Source organism: Telmatherina bonti, assembly GCF_933228915.1.
Source record: "Telmatherina bonti genome assembly, chromosome: 14".
Classification (NCBI taxonomy): domain Eukaryota; kingdom Metazoa; phylum Chordata; class Actinopteri; order Atheriniformes; family Telmatherinidae; genus Telmatherina; species Telmatherina bonti.
The window spans coordinates 35789030-35808493 of NC_136612.1; the positions used below are offsets into that span (position 1 = coordinate 35789030).

The 19464-nt window shown below is 46.2% G+C and overlaps 2 protein-coding genes across 2 annotated transcripts in view; one reads left to right on the forward strand and one right to left on the reverse strand.

The window, feature by feature from the left end:
* LOC306765684 (uncharacterized protein) overlaps positions 1 to 13640 on the reverse strand; it is a gene marked incomplete at both ends in the record, with an annotated part of 56882 nt that extends 43242 nt beyond the window's left edge. The window contains 13 exons of the mRNA XM_079253168.1: positions 813 to 983; positions 1079 to 2867; positions 3014 to 3218; positions 3381 to 3459; positions 4290 to 4541; positions 4657 to 4880; positions 4968 to 5041; positions 5096 to 5237; positions 5312 to 5430; positions 12670 to 12945; positions 13135 to 13198; positions 13277 to 13336; positions 13614 to 13640. Coding sequence (XP_079109294.1) covers positions 813 to 983; positions 1079 to 2867; positions 3014 to 3218; positions 3381 to 3459; positions 4290 to 4541; positions 4657 to 4880; positions 4968 to 5041; positions 5096 to 5237; positions 5312 to 5430; positions 12670 to 12945; positions 13135 to 13198; positions 13277 to 13336; positions 13614 to 13640 — 3482 coding nt within the window. The remainder of the gene's footprint in view (positions 1 to 812; positions 984 to 1078; positions 2868 to 3013; positions 3219 to 3380; positions 3460 to 4289; positions 4542 to 4656; positions 4881 to 4967; positions 5042 to 5095; positions 5238 to 5311; positions 5431 to 12669; positions 12946 to 13134; positions 13199 to 13276; positions 13337 to 13613) is intronic.
* A 2152-nt stretch (positions 13641 to 15792) lies between these two features.
* LOC306765685 (SCAN domain-containing protein 3-like) lies at positions 15793 to 17442 on the forward strand (the record flags this gene model as incomplete). Its single annotated transcript, XM_079253169.1, has 1 exon — positions 15793 to 17442. The coding sequence occupies one exon, from the start codon at positions 15793 to 15795 to the stop codon at positions 17440 to 17442; it is 1650 nt and encodes a 549-aa protein (XP_079109295.1).
* Between the last annotated feature and the right edge of the window lie 2022 nt (positions 17443 to 19464).

Genomic DNA, 19464 nt, shown 5'->3' on the forward strand with positions numbered 1-19464 from the left:
TGTATTAACACTAAGACTGTAGCCAGACACTGCTCCCCAGACTTGGAGCATTTGACCATGAAATGCAGATCTATGTGCCTTGCCCGGAAGTTTAATATCATCATGGAGACTGCTGTTTATGTACCACCAGACACTAATGCTAGCTCGGCTGTTGGGCTTTTGTATAACACCATTAACAGTACTCTAATATCAAGAGTGTCTACAGGGCTAAGCCACCACCACATCTGGGTCAGTCCGATCGCCTGTCCCTGCTCTTAATTCCCACCTATATCCCCTTAGGAAAATGGCTCCCATCTCATGTAGGAATATAAAAACATGGCCTGAAGGGACCTCTCATCAGCCCCAGGACTGCTTTGAGAGAACAAACTGGGATGTCTTTCAACAACACAACCTGGAGGATTACACTGCAGCTGTCCTGGGCTACATCAAGTTCTGTATGGACACTGTCACTGTGAATAAAGCCTAACCAGAAGCCATGGATGACTGAGGTAGTAAAGACACTGATTGGAACACAGCTTTTAGGACTGGTGATGCTACACGATATAGTGTTGCCAGAGCCAGCCTGAGGAGAGGCATCACAGAGGCTCAGGCCGCATTGAAGAGGAAGATGGAGGACCATCTTAGCAGTAACAGCACCAGGCAGGTTTGGCTGGGGATCAGCATGTCAACAATTGAACCGACATAACAAGAACCTTTTTCATGCTAATGTGTTCATCTGGAGAAATTCCATTCTGTTTATTTCTAAATAGTCCAGAAATGTTTCACATTATTGGATCACAAAGACTTTATGAAGCTGAAGAAGTAAAACCAACCTGAGAGTTTCCAGGTTACAATGTGGACTCTGCAGACCAACAGACAGCTGCTTCATTTCCAAGTCCTGGATGTTCAGGTCCAGGTCCAGTTCCTTCAGTCTGGAGGACTGGGAGCTGAGAACTGAGGACAGAGCTGAACATCCTCCATCTGAGAGGGAACAGCTGCTCAGTCTGGAGAGGAAATAGACCAGCAGTAATGTGTTCCATGATGTCCATTAAAAGCAGCATCAGTATGTTTCTCCACATCCTGCTATATATGTACTTACAGAGCTTTGTTGGAGGCTTTGACCACTGGCAGCAGCCTCAGAAGAACCTCCTCTGAAGGAGAGTATTTCTGCAGGTCAAACACATCCAGATCTTCTTCTGATGACAGTAAGATGAAGATCAGAGCTGACCACTGAGCAGGAGACAGTTTATCTGTGGAGAGACGTCCTGATCTCAGGGACTGTTGGACCTCCTCCACTAGAGAACCATCATTCAGTTCATTCAGACAGTGGAACAGATTGATGCTTCTCTCTGCAGACACATTCTCACTGATCTTCTTCTTGATGTACTGAACTGTTTCCTGATTGGTCTGTGAGCTCCTTCCTGTCTGTGTCATCAGGCCTCGTAGGAGTCTCTGATTGGTCTCCAGTGAAAGACCCAGGAGGAAGCGGAGGAACAAGTCCAGGTGTCCATTTGGACTCTGTAAGGCCTCGTCTACAGCACTCTGATGGAGATCTTTTACATCATCTCTGAATAATGTAAACCACTTCTGTCTGAACAGATTGACTCCAGACTTGATGAAGGTCCGACGGACATGAAGAGCAGCCAGAAACTCCTGAAGACTCAGATGGATGAAGCTGAACACCTTCTCTTCCTGCTGGTACAGTCCTTTCTCCTCTTTAAAGATCTGTGTGAACACTCCTGAGTACACCGAGGCTTCTGTGATATCGATGCCACACTCTTTCAGGTCTTCTTCATAGAAGATCAGGTTTCCTTTCTGCAGCTGATCAAAAGCCAGTTTTCCCAGAGACTTTATCATCTTCCTGCTCTCTGGACTCCAGACTGGATCTGTCTCAGCTCCTCCATCATACTTGACCTTCTTGACTTTGGTCTGAACCACCAGGAAGCGGGTGTACATCTCAGTCAGGGTCTTGGGCAGCTCTCCTCCCTCTCTGGTTTTCAGCTCATCCTCCAGAACTGTAGCAAGGATCCAGCAGAAGACCGGGATGTGGCACATGATGTGGAGGCTTCGTGATGTCTTCATGTGGGAGATGATCCTGCTGGCCTGCTCCTCATCTCTGAACCTCTTCCTGAAGTACTCCTCCTTCTGTGGGTCAGTGAACCCTCTGACCTCTGTCGCCATGCCAACACAGTCAGGAGGGATCTGATTGGCTGCTGCAGGTCGTGTGGTTATCCAGAGGCGAGCAGATGGAAGCAGTTTCCCCCTGATGAGGTTAGTCAGCAGCACATCCACTGAGGTGGACTCTGTAACATCAGTCAGGATCTCATTGTTGTGGAAGTCCAGAGGAAGTCGACACTCATCCAGACCGTCAAAGATGAAGACGACCTGGAAGTCTTCAAAGCTGCAGATTCCTGCTTCTTTAGTTTCAGTAAAGAAGTGATGAACAAGTCCCACCAAGCTGAACTTTCTCTCTTTCAGCACATTCAGCTCTCTGAAAGTCAGTGGAAATGTCAACTGGATGTCCTGGTTGGCTTCGTCTTCAGCCCAGTCCAGAGTGAACTTCTGTGTTAAGACAGTTTTCCCGATGCCAGCCACTCCCTTTGTCATCACTGTTCTGATTGGTTCATCTCTTCCAGGTGGGGGTTTAAAGATGTCTTCTAGTCTGATGGTTGTTTCTGGTCTGTCTGCTTTCCTGGATGCTGCTTCAATCTGTCTGACCTCATGTTCATCACTGACCTCTGCAGCCCCTCCCTCTGTGATGTAGAGCTCTGTGTAGATCTCATTCAGAAGGGTTTGCTTTCCTGCTTTAGCGATCCCCTCAAACACACACTGGAACTTCTTCTTCAGAGAAGATTTTAGTTTCCGGCCACAAACTGAAGCCAGAAGTTCTGAATGAAAAGCAGAAATCAGACGAGTCAGTAAAGATTTCAAGCCTCTGAAGAAGGAGGATGTGAACATGTGATGTTCCACGTGTTGAGACGTCAGTAAATGTTTCATTTATCAGCAGCTTCAATCTTTAGAGAAATCCTCTTACTGCTCTGCAGACGCTCAGCCAGCTCCTCCTGCTTCATTCTCCTCAGGAAGTCCACTGTGATCTTCACTAATGCCTCTCTGCTGCTCTTCCTCTGCTCTTCATCCTCACCCTCCAACACTGAGCATTCTGGGTAATCTGGACTCAGAAGCTTCTGGATCTTCTTCAGCTCCTTCTTCACAAAAGTGATGATGTTGTCCTCCAGCAGCTGGAAGAGAAAACCACATGAAGGACACAGTCAGACTGAAAGCATGGAGCCAAACATCAGATCCATGTTGGACACGCTGACAATCCACTGGTCTACAAAGTGCAGCGTGGAGATGAGTGTGAACAGAAGAGATGGAGAAGTAGTTGTTGTACATGTACACACCATAAATATGGAGTCCAGCTGTGTCTGATGCTGCTGGGCAGACTGACCACTGGGAAGCTCTGAGCTCTGCTGCTCCACTCTGTAAGGACATCAGGACCTTTATTGTCATTGCATCAACGTCACCATGGCAACAGCATTTTGTTGGCACTCGGCAATAAAAACAGCAACATGCATATTGAATGAAATGGACATTAAATGTAAAACACAGCAATAGAAGAATGAAAATCAGAATAAAAGAGAGGAATAAAAGCTGAGGTGGGCCAGAGGAAGACGGAGCAGATCAAGTATGATGTTGGCAGTTCAGTGAGGATGAAGAGGGAGAGTGGGGGAGTGAGGGGGGAGAGGCTTGATGGAGGAAACAGCTCTGTGGGGAAAAGCTGTTTGCCAATCTGGAGGTTGTGGGTTTTAAATGTCTAAATCTTTTCCTTGATGGAAGGGGAACAAAGTGAGTGTGTGCAGGGTGGGTCTTGTCTCTGAAGATGGACCATGCCGTCCTCTGTGGTCAGAGTGCAGCTCCTATGATCCTCTGTGCTGCCTTCACCACACGGGACAGATCTGTTTTGTGGCGTGCAGCTTGCATAGCACACAGTACAGCCCTGACAAAGGATGCTTTCTGTTGTTGGTGAGGAGATGAGCTGCTAGACCGGCTTGCTTCAGCTTCCTCAGGAAGAAGAGTCTTTGCTGAGCTCTCTGCACCAGATGGGAGCTGTTAATCCACCATGTTAGGTCTTTGCTTATGTGGCTCCCAAGAAACTGAACAGATTCAGGTCTTTCCAGCTCCTCTCCCTTGATGAACAGTGGGTGCTGAATGGTCCTACTGGTCCTTCTAAAATCCACAAGAAGCTCTTTGGTTCTGGTCGTGTTGAGAGCCAGATTGTTGTCTGCACACCACTCGACCAGGTGCTGGACCTCCTGCTGTAGGAGGTCTCATCGTTGTTGCTGATGCCTCCAACCACTGTGCTATCATCTGCAGACTTTACTATGGTGTTGGAGGAATGGATGGAGGGCTTCAAGTCCTGGATGAAGAGGGCCAGACCCAGAACACACCCCTGTGGCCTGTTGGTGAGGAAGTCCATGATCCATATGCAGAGTGAGGTGAGGAGACCAAGGCTGATGAGTTTCTGGAGCAGTTTATGGGAGATTACAGTCTTGGAGGCGGAGCTGGAATCCACAAAGAGCATCCTGATGTAGCTGTCTGCTGGTCCAGGTGCTTCTGGGCTGTGTGGAGTGTGATGGAGATGCATCCTCTGTAGATCTGTTTGCTCTGTATGCAAACTGAGGACTGTCCAGGTCTGCAGGGATGCTGCTGTTGATGTGAGCCAGTATGAGCCTCTCAAAGCGTTTCATAATGAGCAGGATGAGGCCAACAGGACAATCATCATGAAGGCATGTGATGGAGGGCTGTTTAGACACAGGAATAATGGTGGTGGATATGAAGCAGGAGGGAAGTGCAGCTTGTTGCAGGGAGAGGTTAAAGATGGAGGTAAAGACCCCCGCTAGCTGGTCAGCACAGGTTTTCAGCACACAGCCTGAAAGTCCATCTGGTCCAGTTGCTTTATTGATGTTAATCCTTAGTGTGGATCTCACCTGATGCTTCTGAAGGACAAATGACTGTTTGTCCTGTTTGGAGTGGAAGCTCCCACCATTTCCATCCCATAATGCTGTTTATCAGAACATCCAAAGCATGAAGTGTGTCAGGAAGGTCCCTCTCATACCTGGCCAGGTTGGTGTTGTCCTTCCAGTCATGAAGGGTTTGATGCCCTTCCACATGCCCCGGGGGTCCTTGTTTCCAAAGTCCCCCTCAGTCCGCTGCCTGTACCTGCCTTTTGCCTCTCTGACACTCTTTGCCAGGCTCTTCTGGGAGGTCATAAAGGTCAGCATATCTCCTGGCCTACAAGCAGCCTCTCTCACCTTCATCATGAAGCTCCCACTCTCATTAAAGCAGCTTTCTGCTTTGGGAAGATCTGGACTGTTTTAGTGGGCAGTAGCTCCACTGTGGAAAAGCTGATGTCATCCAAAGCAGCAGAGGTGTGCTCCTCCAAGCCAGATCCTTGAGAGAAAACCTCCCAGTCTGTGCTCTCAAAGCAGTCCTGTAGAGATACGGTGGCCTTCTTGGTCCAGACCCCTACGCTCTAGTTTTGCTTTGTTTCTGCACACTACAGGTCTGGAAGATGGAATCAGTATCAGAGAGATGTGCTCTCTGTGCTGAGGTGCCCTGGAGCAAGGCAGCCACAGCCAGGATGTGCTTGGATGAGACTGGTTAGACTGGGCAGCTCCCAGTAGAAATGTGTTTGATGTTGGAGTTTTTCACCAAGTAAAAGTTTGCTTTGTTGTGACTGCAGGTCACTTAGTAAGTGAGCTTCAGGGAATGTGCAGAACTTGTGGAAAGGTCCAGAATGTGAGGAGGAAAAACTGACGTTTGCTTCTACGTTCCACAGATGAGAAAGCTGAATTCTGGAGATGCTGTTTCCTGCACTGAGACAGAGTCTTCCTGCTTATTCTCAGCTCACAGGAAACATCCCATAAAACTGCTTATTATAAGAGCTTTATCTGGATATTTCACCTGGAAATACTGAAGATATCCGGACTAATATATAGATCCGTATATCCGGAATAATACTCTGGTATTGATGTGAAACACAAGCTGGAATAAAACCAAACTGATGCAACATTTACACACAGCTCACCTCTCTGGATCTGATTTAAAATGAACAATAAGATCCTTCGACCTGTTGCTCTTAAAGGACAAACAGCTGGGTGCTGATCCAGGTCCTGATCCAGGTCTAGGTTCTGGTCCTGGTCCAGGTTGATTCCTGTGAATAAAGATGGTTTCATGGTTTCACAGCTGAATCCTGAAATTGAACATTTAGTTTGATGAAGACTCTGGAGGACAAATCAGATCCATCACATGACAAACATGATGCTGCAGATTCGTCTCAGACGTCCAGAAATGATTCAACAGAAACTGGTTTTCATCTGGAACCTGATCCAGAACCTCCACTGGACTCTGATACTCACTGCTGGTCTGAGCTGAAATAAATAAGTTTCTCCATCGACCGGTCGCTCTTCATGGACACACAGCTGGGCTCAGGTCCAGGTCCAGGTCCAGGTGCAGGTCCGAGTTTAGGTCCAGGTCCAGGTCCAGGCTGGTTCCTGTGAATCCAGATGTTTGCTGATGTGAGTTTTTGTGATTTCTGAGAAGAGTCATGGAGAGTTAGAGATGGATATCTGACCTCTGAGTGGTTTTAGAGGGAGGGACTCCCTCCTCTCTGTCCTGATCCATGATGCTGGATTCACATCGGCTCACACACACTTTCTACCTCCACCTGCAGAGGAAACACACATTGGCTCACACACACTTTCTACCTCCACCTGCAGAGGAAACACATCGGCTCACACACACTTTCTACCTCCACCTGCAGAGGAAACACACATTGGCTCACACACACTTTCTACCTCCACCTGCAGAGGAAACACACATTGGCTCACACACACTTTCTACCTCCACCTGCAGAGGAAACACACATCATTCAGCTGAAGCCCTCCTCTCCATCATCTCCTCCTCTGATTGGCTCAGAGTCAGATTGATTCATTCAGTCATTCATTCATTTTCTGAACCGCTTATTCCAATTCAGGGTTGCGGGGAAGCTGGAGCCTATCCCAGCCGGCTTTGGGCGACAGGCAGGGTACACCCTGGACAGCTCGCCAGTCCATCGCAGGGCCACACACAGAGAGACAAACAACCACACTCATGCTCACACACACTCCTAGGGGCAATTTAGAGTGACCAATTAACCTAACATGCATGTCTTTGGGTGGTGGGAGGAAGCCGGACTACCCGGAGAGAACCCACGCATACACGAGGAGAACATGCAAACTCCACACAGAAAGGCCACTGACCAAACCAGCCAAGGATCGAACCAGTGACCTTCTTGCTGTGAGGCCACAGTCCTAACCACTGCGCCACCGTGCAGCCTCAGATTGATTCATTTCTCCTTTATTTCAGCAGATAAAAGTCTCAGTTAGATGAGAAAAATCTTTTTTAAGAGTGATCTGGCCAAGAAATGCAGAACAATCCCAAGTCCATGATGTAGCAGACAGCAAACAGAGATCAACTATCCAAACACAACAAGACAAAGGCAGCAGCCAACGTCGGCTAAATGAAACCCAGCCTGGATGTTTAAAAACACTCACATTGACCAGTGGAGCTTTCTTCTTCCAATCTACTTCAGTTCTCTCACACAGACATGTTATTTCTATACAAGTGTTGATTACAAGGACAAAATACAACATCATACATGAAGAAATGCAGAGATGAAAAAAATGGGGGCAATTAAACATGTTCTCATCATTGAGCTTAAATATTGATCATGTTTCAGACACAACACTGACTGTTCATTAAATGTTGGAAATAAAATGTCTGGAATCATTTCCCTGAGATTCAGGTGACATTTTCAGCTGGATTTAGTTGACAAACTGTTCAAGTATTTACTTTCCTGTCATAAACTAAATGTAAAATATCAGAAAGATGGATTATGATCAAGGAGAAAAATTTCAGTGTGGAACTTAATAATCCTGAAAAACCTGTCCGACTCCTGTTACTGTAAAACTAAAACTAAGCTCAGAGTTCACGCTGCTCCCCACAGCCGCATTCTCCATCCATTACACATCAACTGGAAACCAGTTTGATCCCAGGACTCACATTTAAACAGGACAAGTATCAGCCTGGTTCTGGTCTGAGTCCAGGTCAGAGTCCAGGTCAGAGTCCAGGTCAGAGTCCAGGTCAGAGTCCAGGTCAGAGTCCAGGTCTGAGTCCAGGTCAGAGTCCAGGTCAGAGACCAGGTCAGAGTCCAGGTCAGAGTCCAGGTCAGAGTCCAGGTCAGAGTCCATGTCAGAGACCAGGTCAGAGTCCAGGTCAGAGTCCAGGTCTGAGACCAGGTCTGTGTCCAGGTCAGAGTCCAGGTCTGAGTCCAGGTCTGAGTCCAGGTCAGAGTCCAGGTCTGAGTCCAGGTCAGAGTCCAGGTCTGAGACCAGGTCAGAGACCAGGTCAGAGACCAGGTCTGAGTCCAGGTCTGAGTCCAGGTCTGAGACCAGGTCAGAGTCCAGGTCTGAGTCCAGGTCAGAGTCCAGGTCAGAGACCAGGTCAGAGTCCAGGTCAGAGTCCAGGTCAGAGACCAGGTCAGAGTCCAGGTCAGAGACCAGGTCTGAGTCCAGGTCTGAGACCAGGTCTGAGTCCAGGTCTGAGACCAGGTCTGAGTCCAGGTCAGAGTTTCAGGTCAGAGTCCAGGTCAGAGTCCAGGTCAGAGTCCAGGTCAGAGTCCAGGTCAGAGACCAGGTCAGAGTCCATGTCAGAGACCAGGTCAGAGTCCAGGTCAGAGTCCAGGTCTGAGACCAGGTCTGTGTCCAGGTCAGAGTCCAGGTCTGAGTCCAGGTCTGAGTCCAGGTCAGAGTCCAGGTCTGAGTCCAGGTCAGAGTCCAGGTCTGAGACCAGGTCAGAGACCAGGTCAGAGACCAGGTCTGAGTCCAGGTCTGAGTCCAGGTCTGAGACCAGGTCAGAGTCCAGGTCTGAGTCCAGGTCAGAGTCCAGGTCAGAGACCAGGTCAGAGTCCAGGTCAGAGTCCAGGTCAGAGACCAGGTCAGAGTCCAGGTCAGAGACCAGGTCTGAGTCCAGGTCTGAGACCAGGTCTGAGTCCAGGTCTGAGACCAGGTCTGAGTCCAGGTCAGAGTTTCAGGTCAGAGTCCAGGTCAGAGTCCAGGTCAGAGTCCAGGTCAGAGTCCAGGTCAGAGACCAGGTCAGAGTCCAGGTCAGAGTCCAGGTCAGAGACCAGGTCAGAGTCCAGGTCAGAGACCAGGTCTGAGTCCAGGTCTGAGACCAGGTCTGAGTCCAGGTCTGAGACCAGGTCTGAGTCCAGGTCAGAGTTTCAGGTCAGAGTCCAGGTCAGAGTCCAGGTCAGAGTCCAGGTCAGAGTCCAGGTCAGAGACCAGGTCAGAGACCAGGTCAGAGTCCAGGTCAGAGACCAGGTCTGAGTCCAGGTCAGAGTCCAGGTCAGAGTCCAGGTCAGAGTCCATGTCAGAGTCCAGGTCAGAGTCCAGGTCAGAGTCCAGGTCAGAGTCCAGGTCAGAGACCAGGTCTGAGTCCAGGTCAGAGACCAGGTCAGAGACCAGGTCAGAGTCCAGGTCAGAGACCAGGTCAGAGTCCAGGATCTGTGGTCTGGTTTCTGGTTTTTAACGTTGCCGTTTGAAGCCGACTTTTAATCCAGAAACTATTATTTCCGTCTCGTCTCCATTTAACTGAAGGAAGTTCCAATAAACAATAAGAAACACAATCCAGTTTATTTTCCTGCTTCATATTCTGTCATGTTGTTTCCTCCACCGTTTCCTCCTTTCTTAACTGGGACCAATAAAGTTTCTGTCATTCTGATCATTTATTTCCTGTTAAGGCAACAAAAGCAGCTGAAAAGGAGAAAGACTCACAGCAGACGCTGACGGACTCAGTCCTGCTTTTCCTCAAAGATTGGAGAGTTTGCTGAGCGGCTGTGCAGAGCTCTGACAGATGGACCACTTCATTCTGTCTGCTGCAGATACTGACTGATGCACACATAGTTCTCCTCTTTCCTTCTGCCTTACCTGTTCTACCTGAACGTTCACTCCTGTGGAAAGTTTGACGTCACGTGGCCTCCTGTCCAATCAGAACCCTTCCCAACCCCCAGATCTTCAGCTGAACTGAATAAAGGGGATTCAACGTGTTTCCATGGAAACACAAAGGAGAAAACTGTCATTCCTGATGATTTCATTCTGAATTCTTCATTCTGAATGAAAAGCATCAGGTAACCACGGCAACTGCCAGTCACGTCAGCAGCGTTGTGCAGCTTCCTGTTTGTCAGGAACTGGTTGACAGTTCACTTCATTCCTGCTGCTTTAACTTAGACGTGAGGATGAAAGACTGAACCTGAGCAACCTGGAACTAAGCAGCTGACCTGCTGCTGGGGGGTCAGACCCCTGAAGGCTGCAGGCAGTGTGATCTGGGGGGGTTGGGGCTGTTGTTAGGGGCTTTCATGCTTTATATGAAGCACTTTGACTTGTCTTGTACATGAAATGTGACGTAACAAACTTGCCTGAAGCATACGAGTGTCCATATGTGCACTGGGCAGCAGGACACTCTCAGCTGCAGGTTGATGATCCACTTTGCAGTCGTATCGTCAGACTTGCGGCCGCATGTCCTGGAGACTCGGGTGAAGAGGGGGCGGAGCTTCAACTGACCCCCACCTGCTGGTGAGTTGGCTCAGATGGTGGAGGAAGCCGTCAGGTCTGGCAGGCCCAAACCTGTTGTGAGGGTCTGCTGGGAAGGTCTGGCAGAGTCCCTGTCAGAGAGAGCTGCAACGCCTCGGGATCCCCCGATAAGCTGGGAAATGTGGCTGTTAAATGTAGAAATGTTTTCTATCATCTTCAATAAAGCATCAGGAAATGAGACACATCTTCAGACTTTTCCTGATCTTTCATTTTCTCCTGATAAAATCTGAAGTGACGCTGTAGAAATTCAGAGAAGAGCTGAAATTCACCTGGAAGCCACTTCAAAGTCTGATTGCAGGATGTGTGTTTTAACATGGACTTCCCGTGTTTTGCTGCGTTTCGCCTTATTTCCTGTGTTCTGTGCTGTGAGGAACGTTCACATATCTGCACTGATCTGCAGCTTGAAGCTTCAGCCAATAGCAACGTAGTCTGGCTGTTTGTTCTGGAAAGATCCAGTCAGACCGGATTCTTCCTCAGTGGTGTGATGAAGGAGGAGCAACAGCACTCATGTGAAGCGTCCGTACAGGAGATGTGTTTCCTCCGTCTGCTTGCTTTTACCAACACTAATGCTGCTGATGCTTTATGCAGACTTTAGTGCTGCCAAGTTCCAGTCTCAGTCCTTTAGTTTGCAGCTGCAGTTTTACGTCTAGAAAGGGTGGATGGTGTCCACAGAGAAGCCCAAACTCTCCTCCTGACCTGCCTGAAGGGCTTTTCTCTTCCTTTCTTTTCACTCTAATAAAAGCAGGATTCCTCTGAAAGTTCTGCTGAAACAGTGAAAACCTTCCTGCTTGCATGGAAATACGAATGCAGATGAATTCAGATGTTTTTCTTTCCTGCTGCTTCAGTTAAAAACGCTTCCCTCCTCTCAGATTTACTTCCTGTTTTCCTGCAGATGTCCTCAACACAAGCATCAGGTCAGAGTCAGTGTGTGATGAGGAAAGCTTCACTCTGGGCTTTTTCTGCTGCATCTGGGTTTCTATGAGACCATCTGGTCCAAATCCCTCCAGCTGCTAGAAATCCAGATGTGATGCTGACCAGTTCACGGCTTCCTGCCTCCCTGTGGGTGTCCTCACTTTAAAGCAAAAGGCCACAAGTGTGTCGCAGGTTTGGAAAACTTAGTTCTAATCATTTATTAGAAGCTTGATAGTTCTTAGTTATTAATCCACTTTTTATTTATGATGATTTGTTTCAGCAGAATCTCTCCTGATTTTATTGCAGTTTGCTTGTTTTAAAATGTTTCCTTCATGAATGTGGTTGTTTGTCTCCTTGTGGCGGCCCTGTGATGGACTGGAGACCTGTCCAGGGTGGATCCCACCTCCTGCCCAAAGACTGCTGGGATAGGCTCCAATCTGGGAGAGGAGCAAGACGCTCACATTCCTGGCTGTCAGATACCAGTTTGGCTTGCTGTTTAATCTGTGTTCACACCCTGCTGAAACACACACACAGAGCAGTACACGGACATATTTTCTGTAAAGTAACGATGCAACTAAAGCGTCTGTCAGACGCCGCTTGCTGTTACTGATATTGATGAAAGTCAAAGTTTGTTTTCATACATAGTTTTAATTCTCAGTGGGCGGGACTAAAGCTTCTCTAAGCCCCCACTGTGGTAGAGACCCTGGAGAGAAACTATGGAGGATCTGCATCATGGAGAGAAAATCCACACACACACACAGATTGATGGTGTTGCCTTCTTCGTCCAATCACAACTGTCCACAACAAAACAGAAGAAGAAAAGGGGTGTACACCTATAGGCTGGACACCAGCATTTTTTCAGGAAACAGAAACGGCAAACACTGGATTTATTGCTCCTCAACACACACACACACACACACACACACACACACACACACACACACACACACACACACACACACACACACACACACACACACAGCTTTAAGCTGTGAACATCCATCATTTCTGCACCAAATGATTCCTAGTGGATTCTGAAGTGAAAGGAAAACATGAACGGCTCCCTCAGCTCCATGACTCTCTTCACCTTCACTCATCAAGTCACAGTTTTGGACTTTTTTCACTGTTTCCTTTTCTTGTCCTTCGTCCATCTCAACAACTCCAGGCAGGGAATCTCTTCCTTGAAATGACTGCGTTCTGCAGCATTTGGCTGCCTTTATGGTGTCATGCAGTAAAGCATCTTCTTCCTGTAGAGAAAAAAGCTCATTCTCAAAGTAGATACTGGAGATGGCCCAAAACGCTGAGGTAGGAAGGCTGCATCCACTCTTCCCTGTCCCACTGCTGCTCTTCATGTCACCTTCCCCTACAGAGGGAATAGAATGAAAAGAGATAAATGACAGTAAAAAAGATCTTGGACATCCCACCTCTTCAACTTTTAGAAGAAATCCAATATTATATTTGAAGGGGCATCTCAGGTCAGCCGAGGTAATCTAGCAGAGAATAAAAGCATGCAGGCAAAAGCAGTTTCTGTATGTGTGGACAACAAGTCTACCTTCAATAGTAGCTGATGAGATGGATTCAGAAGGCATCTTTTTCACTGGAGCATCTTCTACATCCTGAAATTTGCAGAGGGATTAACAGTAGTCTTCAAACAAGTGCTTAAATACATGGCTAATTAATGAAGCTCCTCTTACCTGTAGTTTCCGCTCCTCCCGACGCCTTTTTCTGGCCTGCAGTCTCTTCTTCACACCTTGCTGATTCAATGACAATGAACGTTCACTATTAAAACTTGAAGAAAAGTCAATCCACAGGGTTTTCAGTCAAACGTGGAGTTTAAAAGAACTCTTTGAAAAGTAGGATCATGTAAAGAGCATTTACGGCATTGGAAAGTTTCTCAGAAGAAGACACCACCATCTTCTTATTTGCAGCATGTTTTCCTTTGAAGAAATAAAAACACAATAGGTTGATTTGTGCCAGAAGCAAAAGTGCCTTGTATTCACCGGGCACAAACTCATCCCAATTTCCACATACCTCACTGGAATCACATTTGGCCCCCATGACAATGTAGAGAGCGGACTGAAAGTCAAAAAGTACATGTTGAAATATTTTCTCCACATCCCTAGTATACATGTCATATTTCTGAATGTTACCTATATATAATACAAGGCATAATCCTGCCTGTCTCTGTTGCTGTATTATTGTTTGTCTGCACAATCCTTGTACTTCCCCTGCCTGTCTCCAGAGTTGCATTGCTGTATATCAGTTTATTCATGTTAAACACCCTGCCTGTCCCTGTAGCTGCCTCGCTGTCACTTTGTACAGCATAAGAGGAACAAATCAGCAATCAGATAGTTGGCACTTTTAAACTGCTTTTTAATGGAAAAGAAAAGCAAATCCTGTGGAATTAAAGGCTCTAATTGGAATGAATCTCTCCACACTTTCCCTTCCCTCCCTTCCTGTCCTTCTTCCTAATCACTCCTGATTGCTTTTCATCCCACTCACCTGAGCCCCTCCTTATGGAAGCCATGCACACACATTTATTCAGTCTTTGTCCTTCTCACAGGGCGGCAGCACTGCTAAGGGCAACATGTGCACCTTTATTATTGATACTGTGATAAAGTTAGCTCTACATTGTATTGATCTTTATCAAAGGGAACATTTAATGGACTTGATCATTTCTAATCCTTGCTTTGCTTTCTTTCACAGCCATTTTTGGTTGAGCATTTAACTGAATCATTTGACAATAAATCATGGGCTTCCTGAGCCTTAGTCCATCTCTTGGTTCATGCATCCTTACCAATACCCACCATGCTAACTTCCCTTCATCCTCCTGCTTCACAATAATACAACAGCCCTGGTCTTACCATTAGAACAAACAGGCCACAGTTGTTTGAGCACACTTGCTTTGCCAGACCCTGGAGGTGTGAAAACAAGGTTTGGATTAAAGGATAGTCAGCAAATGGAAAACTTTAGCGGATGCAATGACATATCAAAGCGGAGCATCATTTCTGCCAAGTGTCCTCCGGGGTCCAGGGGAGAGGAGGTGTGCAATGTGTCTGGAAAAAACAGAGGAAAACGTCGTGGAGAACTTGAACCAGGTGAATATTAGAACGGCAGAACAAACATGAGACATTTGAAGATGCAAATAAGCTCATCTGTGAGGCGAAAATGTGCTGGAAAATCCAGCAATAATCCCAATAAAACTTTGATTGTCATTAATTGGCCGTTTTTTCATCGATGCTTACCTCCATTTAGCAAAGTTGGACGTTGTGTCGCCGACGAGCCTTAATTAAATGATCTCCAGGTGGTTTGGTGAAGATATGGCACATGGAAACTTGTAAAATGTGAAGAAGAAGACGGCGACTGCGGCGAGGAAGAAGAATCACATCCAGTGGGAGGAGCTGAAGGCGTTTAACCCCGCCCACGTTGAGACACGCCTCGCTCTGCACACTGCAGCCAGGGGTAGTTGATCAGAGACGCATGCAGCAGAGCTGGCCTTCTGAATGGAAATATTGTTGACCATCAGGTTTATTTAATGGTGGCCACCAAAACCGTGATGAGGATGAAACTGCGATGAATGGTGCAGCCCTACCGTGAAGTGCATCATGGGTATTCAGACAGAGCTGCTGGATCAGTAGGAGTGAAGACAAGCTGCAGTGAAGACTTGGGAAGAAAAGTCAGCGTGTTTTATCAAGTACATGAGTGCTGGGCTTTCATGACGTGAGCTTTATTTAAATGACGTACTTTATATCAGTGATCTCCAACCCCCGGGCCACGGCCCGATACCGGGCCGTCGGTCATTTGGTACCGGGCCGCAAAGAAAGAAAAAATAATTTCCATTATTTTATTTCATTTTTACACAAATGATGTTTTATTTTGAAAAGTGACCAGTTTTTTTTTCTGTTGCTTCCGTCTCACTCTATGCAAGTCAAGGCCGCGACACCACACTTCACGTAATACATCCCGCTAAATTTAATCCCAAGCTCGCAAAATGAGCAAAAAACAAACTTCTTTAGATAGTTTCTTTGCAAAGGGAAAACGGTCCAATGAAGGGACAAAAGAGGAACCTGCACCCGCTAAAAAAGGGAAAGCTGCCTTTAACAGGCAGTATCAAGAAACATATTTAAAATATGGATTTATCGCCACGGGCGACTCCCACGCACCAAACCCACTGTGCGTTATATGTGGTGACCGGCTCTCTAATGAGGCGATGAAGCCTTCAAAATTTGTTCGCCACTTGGAGAGCAAGCACCCCATGGTAAAAGACAAGCCTTTAGAGTATTTTCAAAGGAAAAAACGTGAAAATGAAGGGCAGAAGCAGTTACTGATGGCCACCACGTCAACAAATTCGAGTGCACTGAGAGCATCATATTTGGTGGCTAACCGTATTGCTAAGGCCAAGAAGCCATTCACTATTGGTGAAGACCTTATTCTACCCGCTGCCAAAGACATTTGCCATGAAATTCTAGGAGAGTCTGCTGTTAAAAAGATTGCAAAGGTGCCTCTTTCGGCGAGCACCGTCACCCGGCGCATTGAAGAAATAGCAGAGGACATTGAGACACAGTTGTTGGAGAGAATTAATAATTCACCTTGGTATGCTCTCCAGGTTGACGAGTCAACAGATATTGACAACAATGCACTACTTCTTGTTTATGTGCGATATCTTTATCAGGAGGATACGCACGAAGATATGTTGTGTGCACTATCGTTGCCGACTAAAACTACAGGTGCAGAACTATTCAAGTCGCTGAATGAATATATGTCAGGAAAACTAAAATGGTCCTTTTGTGTCGGCATATGCACGGATGGAGCTGCTGCCATGACTGGATGGCTGTCTGGTTTAACTGCTCGGATCAAGGAGGTTGCACCTGAATGCGAGTCTACGCATTGTGTCATTCACAGGGAAATGCTGGCTAGCCGAAAAATGCCACTGGAGTTGAGCGGCGTACTGAACGATGTGGTTAAAGTCATCAACCACATTAAAGCACACGCCCTTAATTTGCGCCTGTTTGAACAGCTTTGTGAAGAGATGGATGCGGACCACAAACGCCTCCTTTTATACACGGAGATAAGATGGTTATCACGAGGGAGATCGCTGGCCAGAGTATTTGAATTACGAGAGCCGCTGCAGAGATTTCTCTCTGAAAAAGAATCACCGCTGGCGCCACACTTCACTGATGAGGAATGGATCGCAAAACTGGCTTACTTGTGCGACATATTCAACCTGCTCAATGAACTGAACTTGTCCCTTCAAGGAAAGATGACAACTGTCTTCAAGTTAGCAGATAAAGTAGCTGCATTCAAAGCTAAACTGAATTTGTGGGGACGGCGTGTGAGCAGAGGCGCATTTGGCATGTTTCATACACTGGCAGGGATTTTGGATGAGAATCAGCTTGCGCCTTCGTTCTCCCAGCTGGTGCAAGAACACCTGTCCTTGCTGTCAGAAGAGTTTGAGCGCTACTTCCCAACCACAGAAGATCCAAGAACTGCCAAGGAATGGATCCGCAACCCATTTGTCAACAAACCGGGACAGTCCAGCATGTCGATGTGTGAAGAAGATCAACTGCTGGAGATCGCAAATGACGGGGGCCTTAAGCATCTGTTTGAGACATCAACTCTGCCGTTATTCTGGATGAAAGTTATGGCAGAATACCCCGAGATCGCCACAACAGCACTGAAAACCCTGTTGCCATTTCCAACATCGTATCTGTGTGAAGCTGGGTTTTCTGCAGTGACGGCAACCAAAACCAAATTACGGAGCAGACTGGATCTAAGTAGCACACTTCGGGTGTCATTGTCTCCCATAACCCCAAGATGGGACTGTCTCGTTGCAGCAAAACAAGCTCAGGGCTCCCACTGATTCAGTGCCGCTGTGATACGCGAGCGAAATAATGAAGTTTGTTTTTGTGTTGTGTCTTATTTTGAAGGTATGTTGAAACATTATCATAGCGACCAGAGTGTGTTGCATTGTGTCGGGTAGAAACGATGTTGCTCATGTGATGTTTTGTTGTTGGTGTGACGTTACGAGGACACCGCTAATAAAGTTGCACATGATACCACAGTGGATTTACGTTCATTATTATTATTACTACAGAGGAAAATACAACAGTTTTTAATGCCGATCTTGTCATTTTATTTAGTTTTTATAAGCTTCACCTTTAGATTGGGCCGTGAAAATATTGTCAGACATTAAACCGGTCCGCGGTACAGAAAAGGTTGGGGACCACTGCTTTATATGAATGTTGATCATTAAGCACTATGCCGAAGAACAGTGAGTGCTTTTATTTTCTGTGTTTAAAGCTTGTACACGTGGAAGCTAAGCTGTCTGGACTTGCTGCACGTGCCTAGTCATGCGCCACCGTCCCCCCTCGTAAAGGAGAAATGACAACAGCGCCAAACCAAAAGAACTCCCTTTTCTCCTCATATCTGTTTGCTGCTAAGCTAGCAGTGAACCTCCTCATACGTCTTATTGGACACAAATTGGCCAGTTTTCCTGTGGAAGTGTTAAAACATGCGGGACTGCAGTGGAAATTTCTCTCCTTTTTTAGGAATAATACGCAGAACTGTGAGCAAGTTGTGATGAGCATCTGTGAATGCAGCAGTTTTTCTGCTTCCATTACAAGGGGAGATACATTTATCAGGTTTTTCTTGCTGCTTAACATGTGAGGGTGCATGTGTCAGCTACTGAAATGTACCTACGGAGAAAAATGAGGGCTTCTTTTAATAAGGGCTGCAAATCTATTTTAACAAATGAAATTCCAGGCTTTGTAATAAATCTTGTTTGATCACATAAGAGGAAAAGAAAATGTGAAAAGAGATGTCTAAAATGTTTCATTTCTTTCTCCTAGACAAGTCTGAGATTTCTTTGAAAGCAAACTGAGACTAAGGTTTATTTCTCCTACGTCTCGGTTTGCTCTCGGGAGAAATAAGATGCACCAAATCTCAATGTAGTCTCATTTGAAGTTTTAGAAGAGATCTCAACAAGCTCTGATATGATTCTCCTCGTTTCTCAACTTTAGTTTCTCTTTGTGATCTCAGGCAGAGAAATCAGAGAGCTCTCTCTATGAACTTAATCTCCTCTCATCCGGGCTTTAGTTCATGCTTCTCATATTAATCTCAGACAGAGCAAAGGAAGAGCTCTCCACAAACACTCACTGAAATCTCCCACTTAGAGAAATGTTTTCTTCTTTCCTATCATCTCATATCATGCTGACTTTATTGTAATCCACATTAATATTTCTTTTCTATGTTGGATTGTATGCAGAATGAATTGATTAAAATTACTGCAAATAGCATCTGCTTTTATATTAACCAACAGTTTTCCACAAAGAATTTGAAGTAGACTGCATGTAATTCACAGTTTGTTTCATCAACCACATAAAAAATTATATTATATTATATTATATTATATTATATTATATTATATTATATTATATTATATTATATTGACTGCATTTGGAACAAAACCCCGGAACTTTGAACCCTGTAATGCAACCCAACTTTAGTATTTAGGAGAGAGCCATCAGTCACAAATGCTGCATGGTCATTGGTTAAGAGAGCTACTCGGTGGCTAATGCTGTATCATGATTGGTTACTTCACAACGTAGTGAGGCGACTTAACGAGGTCAGGTCGTGTGGTACGTTTCTTCTTTTTTTGTGTGGTTAACGTGTGGAGTCTTTGGCAGAAGGAATGGAGGAAATGAATCTTGCAGGAGGAAAAAGAAGGGAAGCAGCATCTTTGTTAAACGCAGTTTGGGTAAATTTTAGATGGCGAGCGTTTACAGCGGCCTCTAGACACTTCCATAAATTGTATGTGCATGGAAAATGTGGATTTGTCATGCAGTGAAAGCAGTTTAAATAATGAAAATGTCTTCTTTATTTT